Below are 13584 nucleotides of genomic sequence, written 5' to 3'. Positions count from 1 at the left end.
CTTCCTGTCTTCTTCTTCTAGTCTGCTATTTAAGCCTTCCATTGTGTTCTTTATTGCAGCTATGTCATTCTTCATTTCCTCCTGGTTCCTTTTCATGTTGGTGACATTCTCATTCAGGTCCTTATAATTCTCATTGAGTTGTGTGCATTTGTCATACAGCCATTTGAGCATTCTTATAACCATTACTCTGAATTCTTTCTCTGATAAGTTAGTAGTCTCAATTTCATTTAACTCCCTTTCTGGTGACTCCTCTTTTTCTTTCCTTTGTGGGTTGCTTTTTTGTCTTCCCATATTTTGCTGTAATGTTTTAATTGTGGTTCCGATTGCTTTGCTACCCAGTTTCTTTAGGGTGTGGTTCTACTGGTGTGACCTCTCAGGTCTCCTGGGTTTGGTAGTCTAGTGTAGCTCCCTACTTGAGCTATTTGCGTTCTCTTGATATAGGCCTGTGAGCTAGAAAGGCATGACTGAGGTGTCTAGAAGTCAACAGCTTTGGAGGGGGCGTTCCAATTTTTGCTGCCTTATGCCCTTGATTGAAATCACGTGTGCCGCGCCGGGACTCACAGTGGCATCCAGGAACCGTCTATTGGGGTGGTAGGGCTCAGAAAGCCTGTTTTCTGGCAAAGCGTGACTGTGGTGTCCAGAGTTCTATAGTTGTGGGGTGGGTAGACTCAGCTTTTGCTGCTGCCTCCGTGGTTGGATACACACAATTCCAGCAGCCGCTCACAGAGGCACCTTTTGTGTGTTTGCCAGCAGGGTGTAGTGACACACTCTGACGCGCCCTGGCACTGAAGCCACTGGATTGCAGTGTCTATAGGCAGGTATCCCAGGAAAGGGAATTCAGCGTTTCTACAGCCCAGCAGTGTACCCCTGTTTGTTTAAGTGCAGGACCAGCAGGGCTTGCAGCGGGGCCCCAGGGTTGCCTGTGGAGTGGTGGTCTTGGGAGACCTGCACGCTGGAAAAATATGCACCTGTAGTGTCCAAAGTTCTGCAGCTGTGGGGTGGGGAAACTCAGATTTTGCTGATGCACTTGTGGTGGATAGGCTCGCGTTCCCAGTAGTGGCACACAGGAACACCCGCAGTGAGTTTGCTAGCGCAGGCATAGCGAAGCACTCTGAAGGGCCCAGGCATGCTTTGGGCAGGTATCCAGGATGGTTGAATTCCAAATTTCTACTGCCCAGAGGAGTGCGTCCCGATTAGTCCAAGATCGGACCCAGCAGAGGCTCACCCTGGCTTCCCCAAAGTGCCCTGTGGATAGATGGGCTGAGGGGGAGTGAGCTACTGTGGCGGTGCAGTTCGCAGGTGCAATTCCCCCAGCGCTGAGCTCAGACGCACTCTAGGGGGCCCTGGCGCTGAGGGGCCCTAACGCTTAAGTTGAGCAGCTGGGTGTGTGGGGGCAGTTATTCAGGCAGAGGTAATTCAGAATTTCTACTGGGTGGCAGTGAGCCTGTGTCTGTACAAAAGCACACCCAGCTTAGTCTCCCAGTGACTCCTAAGGGGTCTATGGAGTGGTGTGCCTTGGAGACCTGCGAGCTGGAGACACGTGAACGCCTATGCAGGCAATGTCGGAGGTCTGCCACTGGAGAGAGGGAGACTGCACTTACTGCTGCCAGCGGCAAGTTGCTCTTCTGGTGCAGAGTCCCAGAGTCTGTGGCTGTGGCTGCAGGATTTTTGACGGAGTGGTTGCTGGGCAGTGTCTAAGGCCTGTCTGGGTGGTGGTGCTGCTGAGTTCCTAGAAGAGGCCACTCTCCCCTTGAAGTTGGCGTGGGCTCTGTGCCCGAGTCCCGCAGTCTGGGGAGTGCTGCAGCGGTGGTAATCTCTCCCTGTCCAGAGAGCCTGGTCTGTCAGCCTCTGCTGCTCCTGCCGGATTTAACTGTCCCTCACTCATTCACACACGACACACATCCACACAATCTCCATTCATCCCCTCACTCACTCACTTCCTATCCCTCATCACCATCCTGCCAGCTGCCATCTTCCCTTATCTCTATGGTTCAATCTCTTTAAGGTAATGTAGTGACTGTCTTTGTCTCTTGCTATGGCCTTTGCTTTGAAGTCTATTTGTCAGCTATAAGTATTGCTTACCCCTTCTTTTAAAATCCTATCTAATAATAGACAAACATGGTAATTGACTGTACCTTCGCTATGCCTCCCATTGGCTAATCAGCACAATATGCAAATTAACCACTGACAAAGATGGTGGCTAAGTTGCATACTGCAGGCAGGGGCAGGCCAATGCGAGCTGCCATCGGGCCCCCCATGTGCCACCTAAGCCCTGCCACCAGCTGAGACCCCCATGAGCGGCCCTGGGCAGCCAGCTTGGTGGCGCAAACAGCAAATGAGCTGCCTAAGCCCCGCGAGACCCCCATGAGCGGTCCTGGGCAGTGGGGCTTGGGGGTGCAAACGAGCCGCCTAAGCCCCGCCCCCAGCTGGGACCCCCCTCCCCTCCCTACATGAGCGGTCCTGGGCAGGGGCTTGGTGGAGCGAATGAGCCGCCTAAACCTCGCGGGACCCCTGTGTGCAGCCCTGGGCGGGAGGGGCTTGGAGGTGCAATCAACCGGAGGAAGCCCTATTCTTGCAGGAATCCTCCTGCAATGGGCTTCTAGTATTGTGTGTGTGTGTGTGTGTGTGTGTGTGTGTGTGTGTGTGAAGTATAGATTTTTATTGATGTCAGAGAGCAAGGGAGAGGGAGAGAGAGATAGAAACATCAGTAATGACAGAGAATAATTCATCGGCTGCTTCCAGTATGCCCCATACTGGGGATCAAGCCTGCAACGAACTATCGAATGGTAACTTCCTGATTCATAGGTTGATGCTCAACCATGGAGCTATCCCTAATGGGCGATCCCTGACTTTTTTTTTTTAATTTTGTTTTTATTGCTTAAAGTATTACAAAGAGTATCACATATGTCTCCTTTTATTTTCTCCCCTTGACCTTCCCCTGGCCTCCAAAACCCCCCCTCCCCCCCAGTGTCTTGTGTCCATTGGTTATGCTTATATGCATGTATACAAGTCCTTTGGTTGATCTCTTACCTATGCCCCCCCTCCCTCCACCCTCCCCCGACATCCTGCTGTAGTTTGATAGTCTGTTCGATGTTGCTCTCCCTCTGTATCTATTTTTGTTCATCAGTTTATAATGGTCTGCAGTCGGACATCCTTAGTGCTGGTGAGGAGGTGGGAGAGGCTCCCGCCACCACCGCTGTGGAGGCAGCCATCAGCCTGGCTTGTGGCTGAGCAGAGCTCCTCATGTGGAATCGCACTGATCACCAGGGGACAGCTCCTGTATTGAGCATCTTCCCCCTGGTGGTCAGTGTGTGTCATAGTTTCCAGTCATTCCCAGTCGTTCTGCTGTTAGGGTCAGTTTTCATATTACCATTTTATTATATAGGATAGAGGCCTGGTGCATGGGTGGGGGATGGCTGGTTTGCCCTGAAGGGTGTCCTGGATCAGGGTGGGGGTCCCACTGGTTGCCTGGCCTGCCTTGGTGAGGGGCTGATGGCTGTTTGCAGGCTGGTCAAGCCCCCCTGCCCCCAGTGGGGACCCTCACCTCATGGGGGTGTGGCCACCCTGGGTGAGGGGCTGATGTCTCTTTTCAGGCTTGCCACACCCCTTTAGGGTGGGGTTCCCCATTGTGGTGCCTGGCCAGTCTGGGTGAGGGGCTGAGTGCTGTTTTCAGGCTGGCCAAGCCCCCCGGTGACGGAAGCTCCCATCCTCACCTTTTTTTCTTTTTTTTCTTCTTCTGGGATTTATTTACCTTCTATTATTGAAACTTTGTAGCCTTGAGTGGAGATCAGAGCTGGCCAGGGTGGGCGGGAAGCTTGGCTTCCTCCATCGCTAGGGGCAACCTAAGCCTCCTGCTCACTCCAGCTCCGTGGCCACGGCTGGCTGAAAGCAGGTATCTGGGGTTTATTTATCTTCTATAATTGAAACTTTGTTGCCTTGAGTGGAGCTCAGTGCCAGCCGTGGCAGCGCGGGAGCTTGGCTTCCTCCATCACTGGAGCAACCAAGCCTCCTGCTTGCTCCAGCTTTGTGGCTGCTGGCTGCCATCTTGGTTGGGTTAATGTGCATATAGTTGCTCTGATTGGCTGGTGGGCGTGGGTTAAGGTGCAGCAAAGGTACGGTCAATTTGCGTGATTTCTTTTATTAGTGTAGATTGTCATTTGTATTATTTTTGCTTGTTTCTCTCTCATTCTTTTTCTTCTAACAGCCCTTTAACATTTCTTGTAATGCTGGATTGTTGTTAACAAACTCTTTTAACCAATTTTATTGTCTTGTAAGCTCTTTATTTCATCTCCTGTTTTGAATTATTGCTGTTTATAATGGGCTCTGCGTACCCTGTTTAGAGCTATCAGAGCCACAGTTATGGCTTCCTCAGCTGTGTCTGAGTGCATGTGGAAAGGACCAAGCTGTGCACCAAGATCTGCTCTTTCTAGCCCAAGGCCCAGAAGCATGTTAGCACAGTGGATGTAAACTCTCCAGGGTGGGACAAGAGGATTTTCTATTGGTGGGGCAATTGCTTCCCCCCATGCTGAAGCTGTATTGTTGGGAAAGCTCTGCCCAAGAAAGAATGCTTCTGCAGAAGTGGGGAATGCTTCTTCAGCATAGTGATCCTGGTGGCTGTCTCCACAGAGCTACAGACTCTCCTCATGCAGCTCTAGTTCACCCTGCCCTCTCTCTGCCGGAGTCCAAGTTGAGTGCCTGCAAATGCAATTTAGTGTGTTGGCCCATTAAGGGGGTGCCTGTGTATCTAGCCATCTTCTCCTGCTGGACTGTACCCCTGGTGCTTTTCATAGCCAGGTGTTATTTAGGCACCTTTCCCAGTTTTGTTACTCTGGACCGGGGAGTCCAGCTTGTGTTTATATCCCAGACTTCTCAGAGGTAACCCCCTACAACTGATATATTTCTCCAGAATTTCACTGCTGCCTGTGCGAGCCTAACCAGCCTTCTTGCACCACCACACTTCCTACCAATCTTGATGTGGCCTCCTCTTTACATCCTTGTTTAAAAGGGTTCTTTCCATTTAGTCTTCTGTAGGTTATTCAGGATGATACCTCTATATTTTAGTGTAATTTTAATTTGGTACTGGGAGATTGTCAGTGCAGCTTCTGCTTATTCTGCCACCATCTTGGAATCTCTCAATTGTACAGCTTTTAGTGTTTGTTTTAAAACAAACACTGTCTTTCAGCAGCAGAAAATTTTTATATTTATAATCATGTCTATTCTATTTAGATATTTTAATTTCTCAAAATTTTATTAAAAATGTACATATTGTGTCTAGATTGCATTATGGTTGAAAATTATGTAGAAAATTTTTTAAAACATACATATTTTTTATTTCACAGAGGAAGGGAGAGGGAGAAAGAGAAACATCAGTGATGAGAGAGAATCATTGATTGGCTGCCTCCTGCAAACCCCTACTGGGGATCAAGCCAGCAACCCAGGCATGTGCTTTTGACCAGATCAAACCTGGGACCCTTCAGTCTGCAGGCTGATGCTCTATCCACTGAGCAAAATCAGCTAGGGCTATTTAGATAAATTTTGATTCTTACATATGTAAATATCTATGAAGTTTTCTTAAATTTATTTGATGCTCAATTTTATGAGCTCTTTTCTCATAAGTTTGTAATACTTAGAAACATGAGCTGTTAAATGACTAACTTTAATGACTCAATTTGCAACAAATTAGATTACCTAGAATGAAACAACTTAAGAAGATAAAAAACTTGTGAATGAGTTAAATGATTTGACCTGACATTATTTTTATAGTTGATAATGTTTTTTATATATTACTGTTTTCTGTGAGTTGTTTAGTGTTGATTTTCTAAATAAAAATAAATGAATTGAATTTTGTTCAAAATATTCCAGACAACTTGAAATAACAATTTTTAGTGGTTGAGAATTATTATTAAAGTTATGTACTTTGCAAATATTTATTAAGTAATTGAATAGTGCTTTTAAGTAATCTGGAGAACAAAGTCTGTAGTCTATATTTTTATGTTTTTTTTTTTTTTTTATGAAAGCTAGTCTAATTATCCCTCGCCCCCCTTATCCACAGAAGGTATACTTGCTCAAATATCTAGAAATCATTTGTGTTTTTCTCATTTTAGAGAACTATTTTTATATTCTCTGCTTTAGGCTACCTATCTATCATCTACCTATCTATCTATCTATCTATCTATCTATCTATCTATCTATCATCTATCTATCTATCATCTAAATTGCCTAGTATGCAAATTGTCCCCTCGGGAGCTCGACCAAGAGACCAGGAGTTTGATCGCTCGCTATGACATACATTGGCCACCAGGGGGGAGTGTGCAGAACAAATGATGGCCCCGGGCCTCAGCCAGCATCCAGGGAAGGGAGGCCCCCACCAGCAGCTGGCAGGTGGGGAAGGAATTTCCTGGCCAGCAGCCTGAAGGAAGGCCCCAGCCAGCAGCCAGAAGGCCCCAATGGGCCTGATCACCGGCCAGGCCTAGGGACCTTACCCGTGCACAAATTTCACTCACTGGGCCTCTAGTTAACTATAAAGAAACTAAGTTTTGGATCCACAAATTATTATATAACTAAATCCATCTATATAAAAAAAACCCAACAACACTAAAAATGCATTTTGTTGGCCCTAGTAAATATAAAATGAGAACTCAATTGAAATTTATTTCTTTATTTTTAATGAATATTCATAAGTTAAGTTTAGAATATAAAATTATCCCTGATTTAATAAGTCTAAATGGCGTGTTTCAATTGTATCTAAATTGTACTATTAATGTTAAAAAGTTTTTCATTTGTCAGGTCTTTCTTGACCATGCAGTCCAAAGTATAATCTAGGTTATTCTCTCTCATTTTAAACCATTCTCTTTTCCTCACAGAAATCATTATGGTTTGTGATCCTATATTGTTTTACTTGTTTAATGTATGTCTTTTTCATTATACCATAAGTTTCAGGAAAGTGGGAACTATGTAGCACAGTCTTGTCAAATCTGTGAGTTTGCAGTACCTGGCACAATGTAAATGTTGTTAAATGAATCAACACAAATATAATCGTAATTTCATAGTTTTTGGATCTTTGTTAATTGGAAGGTTTAGTAAGATTCAAGGCTTTCTAGCTCTGTCCAAATCACAAGTTTATTCTTTATGACTTACTTCTTTCATCTGATAGATGAGAAATGGGATGAGGGAACTCAAATAGTAGAGGGCAACTGTTACTTGCTGAAAGCATTTTTTGTAGGTATGTTATGAATGTTATAATTGCTTTTTATACAATAAAAATTAAACATTACTTATTGATATCTTTAATTTTTTTTTCATTTAAGTGGTATATGATCAGCATTGTCCACATATACAATCGATGGAGAAACAGTGAAATTCGATGCTATGTGAATGGACAGCTAGTATCCTATGGTGATATGGCTTGGCATGTTAACACAAATGATGTAAGTTTTATTTTAACCTGTGTTTTAATGTATTTGAACATATGATATGTAATTGTTTATAACTGAATAATTAAATAGTTTGTTAGAAACTTAATAGTTTTACTTTGAACTTTTTTCTATTAAGTGAATTTTTAAGTCTTTAATATAATTGCTACAAGACATGATTAGTGATACAAAAAAAGAAAAAAAATGCTTTGATAATTTATTAAATATTAGGTCAAAAACATCAAGGCTGTATTCTAGTATTTCCAGAATCCCAGGCATTAAAAATGTATCTTTTGCCTTATTTGGAAATGACACAAAAACCTTAGACAGATAAGTATAACATATAGTCACTACTAGTTATTAGATAAATGGTGATAAATTCTATGGACTAAAATTAAGTGGGAACAGATATAGAAAGTGTAGGTTTAGGGATGGGAGAAGCCAGATGATTCAGAAATGATTTTATTAGAGTTCAGGGAGCAAGCCATGTGGATATTTGGGGGGAATATCCCATTCATTGGATGTTGAAAGGTTTTAAGCCAAAACTGGAAAGTTTCTTAAACAACAAAGTAACCAGTTTGTTTGGGGCAGAGGGAAAAGAACAGATAAGAGATGAGGCAAAGCAGATACTAGACAGTCAAATATGCAAGGCCTCATGTACTAACATAAGGCTTGGGCTTTCCAATGTTATCTAGTCTCAAAATCTTTATCTATAATAATAAAAGCATAATATGCTAATTAGACTGGAAGTCCTTCCTGACCACCTTCTGGAGGAAGCCAGGGCTGTGAGGGAAGCCCGGGCCCTGTGTGCCTGCCTGCGGAAAAGGGAAGCCTGGGTCCCAGGTGCCAGAGGGAAGCTGGTGCCAGGAGCTGGGAGTAGGAAGGCCTACTCTTGTATGATTTTCATGCATCAGGCCTCTAGTAAGATTATAAGCAGACTAGAGACATGATGCTGATTGGTATTTTGGAGACATCAATCAGGCTGCAGTATTGAGAATATTTTTAAGGAAAATAATTGGCAGAAGCAGGGGGATCTGGTTAAATGTTACTGCTATAACAAAGAGATAGTAATTTTGACTAGAATATTAGCAGTGGAGGAGATAACATAGTTGGATTCTTAATAGAGGATATATAGATTTAAGACCTTAAAAGTTCTTTTTTCTCTATTTTGGGCCTTCTCTTATCTTCATCCAAGCCTGTTAGAGCAAAAATAAGAGATGTGTTCTAATGCCCAAAGAATAATTCCAGCAAGCCTCTTTTTAATAAAATTCATATCTCAATATTATCTGCATCTCAGTAGACTTTAGTCTTCTCAGTGCAGGGATTGGCTCTTGTTCTCCTAGTAGCACTGTATGCATAGTCTAGTTTGTTCTCTAGGTCAGGGCCCTTTACCTCTTTTTGTGTGGCCTAGAAACTAAGAATCTGTTTTTACATTTTTTAATGACCCTAACAAACAAAAATCAAAGAAGATAACAGAAATCATATGTGGCTTACAAACCATAAAATATTTTCTATCTGTTCCTTTATAGAAAAAATTTTTGTTTTTTTTTTGTCCTAGAACCTTGTAGTCAGGACATAGTAAATATTTATGAGGATAATTTTGTCAGAATTAGAATATACAGATGAAATTCTTAAGTTTTGCTCTCCAAAGGAAAAAGTCTTTTTATTAGAGTGAAAAAAACCTCAGTGATCATGTTGACTGTCATTACCTCTACAGTTATATATATTTTTAATTCAAGGAAGAAAATTCTTAGATTTGTGAATTATTTGCAGTAGCGCTCCACTAAATGGAGAGGCCTGGACAATAATGCATATGCACATATGCATTATGAAGTCAATTCTTAAGTTATTATACTTTTAATTAAGGATTGGATAGTTAATGACTATTTTCTGATTTTGTATCTCATTCACATGAGTGTAATAACCTGTGAGGATGTGAGAGAGAAACAGCAGTGACTGCTTTCACTGGTCTAGATGGGTGGGACTAAATATTAGGAGAGGTTTAAAACATCCTAGTGCAGTGGTTCTCAAACTGTGGGTCGCGACCCCTTTGGGGGTCGAACGACCCTTTCACAGGCGTCGCCTAAGACCATTGGAAAACACATATATAATTCCATATTGTTTTTGTGATTAATCACTATGCTTTAATTATGTTCAATTTGTAACAATAAAAATACATCCTGCATATCAGATATTTACATTACGATTCATAACAGTAGCAAAATTAAAGTTATGAAGTAGCAATGAAAATAATTTTATGGTTGGGGGTCACCACAACATGAAGAACTGTATTAAAGGGTCGCGGCATTAGGAAGATTGAGAACCACTGTCCTAGTGAGAAAGGTCTTGTTAAGAATGACTTCTTAGGTGCTCAACTCTCCAGATGGAGAGCACTGTATCATCTACTTTAGGCATCAGACCTTTGTGATCTTTTCTGATTCTGAATAATGCTTACTTATGTGAGAGAGGGAAGTGATTTCCTCTGTCTGGAGAAATAGTAGAATATATCAATAATGGAAAAATTAGGTTGCATTTTAAAAATTAGGCCCTATGTATTTATGATTAAAATTGGATGAGTTATTCTCTGATTCTGATGAGTCTCTCTCTGAATATGAATAATAATAAATCATTTTAGTTTAAAATAAGTTTTACTATTGTAAATAAATAATTATAAGCCCCTTTTTTTTGCCTTTAAATATAAAGTTGGAGAAGTGGTCAAGTGATTTAGTAAATGGTTATTGTTTGTTTAAGTGGCCCATCAGTATAAAACATTTAACTGATTTATCTTTCCTAAAAATCTTTAGCTGGCTTTTATTACTTAAATACTCTGTAAGAATTAATTGATGCTTTCTTCTTTTATTGTTATGACAGTGAAAGAAGGTATCCTAAAATATTTTGTCATTAGAAAATAATACATTTGCTTTTTATGACTTTTTAAAAATAGAGCTATGACAAGTGCTTTCTTGGATCCTCCGAAACTGCTGATGCAAATAGAGTATTCTGTGGTCAACTTGGTGCCGTGTATGTATTCAGTGAAGCACTCAACCCTGCACAGATATTTGCAGTTCATCAGTTAGGACCTGGATATAAGGTAGTAAGAACTCTCTTATAAATTCTGTGTAAAGTTTTATGTAAATTCTATGTGAAATGTGATATAATATATAGTGATAGTCTTCAATGTGGTTTAAAAGTCATCTCTATTTTTTGGAATTCAGCTGTTATGTTTATTTTCTTTCAAAGGTGTTATTCTTTTTTTAACATTTACTTTTCATGAAGTATTTTTATTCTTTAGTTTGTTTTCCAATGTTGAAGCTATGGCTTTTCTTACATAATTTTGAAATAAGAAATTTATAAAATCCTATTGCTTAATGTGCTATTTGAAATATCAAATTTTGAAAGATATATAATAAACAAACAAAAATGACTATTACTTTTAAAATTAGAGGTAACCTAGGAAGAATAAAGATTTAGAAGGAAAATGGTTTAAAGTATTACATATGGCTGAAATTATTCGTTTCTAGGGTAGGCAGTGATTACAGAGTAATATTTTTGCAAAGCTAATTATTTAATATGATTTATTATATTCTTCCTGCTTTGTAATGTTTAAAATGAAAACTTAATTAGGTAAGATATTGCATTTATATATATGAACTAGAGGCCCAATGCACGAAATTTGTGCATAGGTAGGGCTCCTAGGTCTGGCTGGCAATCAGGGCTGATCTGTGGGGTGAGTGAAGGGGCAATCGGGGGCCCCTGCTGATACCCGCCTTGGCCAGCCTGGCGCCGCCCACTCGCCAGCCCCGATCCCGACACTGCCGCCAGTTTCCTCCCTCTGTGAGGTGATCAGCAGGGCAATGGGGTGGGGGGGGGTGGCACCCGCCTTGGCTGGCCTGGGATCTGCGGGTTGGGGGCAGCTCCTGTGTTGAGCGTCTGCCCCCTGATGGTCAGTGAACATCATAGCAACTGGTTGTTTCGCTGGTCATTCCGCCGTTCGGTCAGTTTGCATGTTAGGCTTTTATTATATAGGATTAGCTTTTTAACTTAATTTTGTTTATTTTATCTCATTATTGACAGTATTACAAATGTTTCCCAATTTCCCTCTCCTGTATTCCCCACCTCCCAACCCCTGCAGCACACCTGGCTAGAAAAAGAGTTACTAGTATAAGAGTTTTATTAAAATCACATTGGAAATAGTGACATCACTAAATGTTTGGAGCTGAAAAAGAATTATACAGTGTATGTGAAAATTTTTATGATTCTGAAGAAGTCCATGTCTTGTATGGAAGAGCTGGTGATTAATTTTAAACCTTATGTCTAAATAATCAGTGTAAAGATTGTGTTATGAAAAAGGACTACAGACATTAAAAGTATTTCTTTTGTCTTTTATTTTTGCATTAGTATTTGTTTTCAATTTTATGTTCCATGTTGACATATAAGTGGCAGTTTGAGTTTACTATGATGAAAATATATTGCTGTTTTCAGTGATTTTAGTAATCATAAATTGCATTAGGATAGTGCTGTCATTTTTATGTCAAGGTGGCAATGCTTGGTGTCATTCCTTTTCCCATACATTTTACTTGTTTAACTATCTGTACAAGTGAGTTTGTGCCTGTACAGTTAGTTACTTCTTTCATGGTTCCTTTGGTTGGGTATGAGACATAGCTGTGCCAAGTGTTGGCTTTGCATTGGAATCTATACTAATAAAAGGGTAATATGCGAATTAGACCATACATCTTCTGGGCGTCCTTCTGGACAAAGCCACAGTGGTGGGAGCTGAGGCAGAGGAGGTTAGGGCCCATCAGGGAGCAGTTAGGGGCAATCAGGCTGGCAGGGGAGAGCAGTTAGGGGCATCAAGCAGTCATGCAGAGTGGTGAGGGGCAATCAGGCAGGCAGGCAGGTGAGCAGTTAGGAGCCAGGGGACCTGGATTGGAGAGCGTGCAGGCCGGGCTGAGGGACCCTCCTACTACCTCGTGCACAAATTTTGTGCACCAGTCCTCTAGTGTTTCTATAATTGCAGTCTGCCTTCCTTGCCTACTGCTTTGCCTTGTTCCATAAAATATTTTAAGTGGCTTTCTTTAAGCAACTAACAGAATGATAAGTAGAGTGACCAATCAAACCAATGAAACATAAAGTTAGAAAATCAAGTAAATACAGATACGCAAACCATAAATCCAATATGATTGCCATAGTGAAATTTCAAAATTGATGGGTGCTTTTAAGGTGCAAAAAGGAAAAGGGGCTAAATATAGCGTTATGTAATTTTTTTTCATTTAGAAAGGAGAAAACAATATCCTGAAACACTTTGCAAACTTAGTAATTTGTCATATGGCTCTTTCTTATCACGTTCTTCCATTCCAACAGTGAAAATGAGTGTTAATCCTGAGTCACTATGTTCTATGCACAAGCATTCATGTGATACCAGTTTTCCTAGAATCCTAACATAGATACAGAGTACCTATATAAAGTGAGAACTTTTATTTTTTATTATTTAAAAAAAAATATATATATTTTATTGATTTTTTACAGAGAGGAAGGGAGAGAGATAGAAAGTTGGAAACATCGACGAGAGAGAAACATTGATCAGCTGCCTCCTGCACACTCCCTACTGGGAATGTGCCCACAACCAAGGTACATGCCCTTGACTGGAATCGAACCTCGGACCCTTCAGTCCGCAGGGTGACGCTCTATCCACTGAGCCAAACCGGTTAGGGCTAAAGTGAGAACTTTTAAAAGAACATGCCTTTAAATTTTGGGCATTACATGAAAAAGTATTAAATTTGTAAGTTGCCAGTATTTCAAGGACTCCTTGTTGTTAATGGAAGTTGGCTTTAAATTTATGGGTGTTGTATGTATTTTCTCAATTTTTAAATACTAAGAGTATAATTAATATCCGGAAATATAACTGCAAAAACTTTTGATATTAATATTTCTTTCAAGAAGTTTAGAGAATGAAAAAGGGAAGGTGGATAGAATACAGATGAAGAGCAAATTGATTTTTTTCTTTGTTTAAAATTTCTTTATTGGTTAAGGTATTACAAATGTGTCCTCATTTCCCCATTAACCCCCAACCTGGCTCTATTTTTGTTCATCAGTTTATGTTGTTCATTATCTTCCACAAATGAGTGACATCATGTGATATTTATCGTTCTCAGACTGGCTTATTTCACTTATC

General features: G+C 41.0%; 1 protein-coding gene across 1 annotated transcript in view; it reads left to right on the top strand.

Moving 5' to 3' along the window:
• NBEA (neurobeachin) overlaps nt 1-13584 on the top strand; it is a gene marked incomplete at its 3' end in the record, with an annotated part of 537034 nt that overhangs the window by 123813 nt on the left and 399637 nt on the right. The window contains exons 7-8 of the mRNA XM_015569799.1: nt 7308-7427; nt 10357-10503. Coding sequence (XP_015425285.1) covers nt 7308-7427; nt 10357-10503 — 267 coding nt within the window. The remainder of the gene's footprint in view (nt 1-7307; nt 7428-10356; nt 10504-13584) is intronic.

This window comes from Myotis davidii, unplaced genomic scaffold, assembly GCF_000327345.1.
Source record: "Myotis davidii unplaced genomic scaffold, ASM32734v1 scaffold144, whole genome shotgun sequence".
Taxonomy (NCBI): domain Eukaryota; kingdom Metazoa; phylum Chordata; class Mammalia; order Chiroptera; family Vespertilionidae; genus Myotis; species Myotis davidii.
The sequence above is the reverse complement of the archived record's forward strand: the minus strand, read 5'-3'. Positions and strand labels throughout refer to the sequence as shown.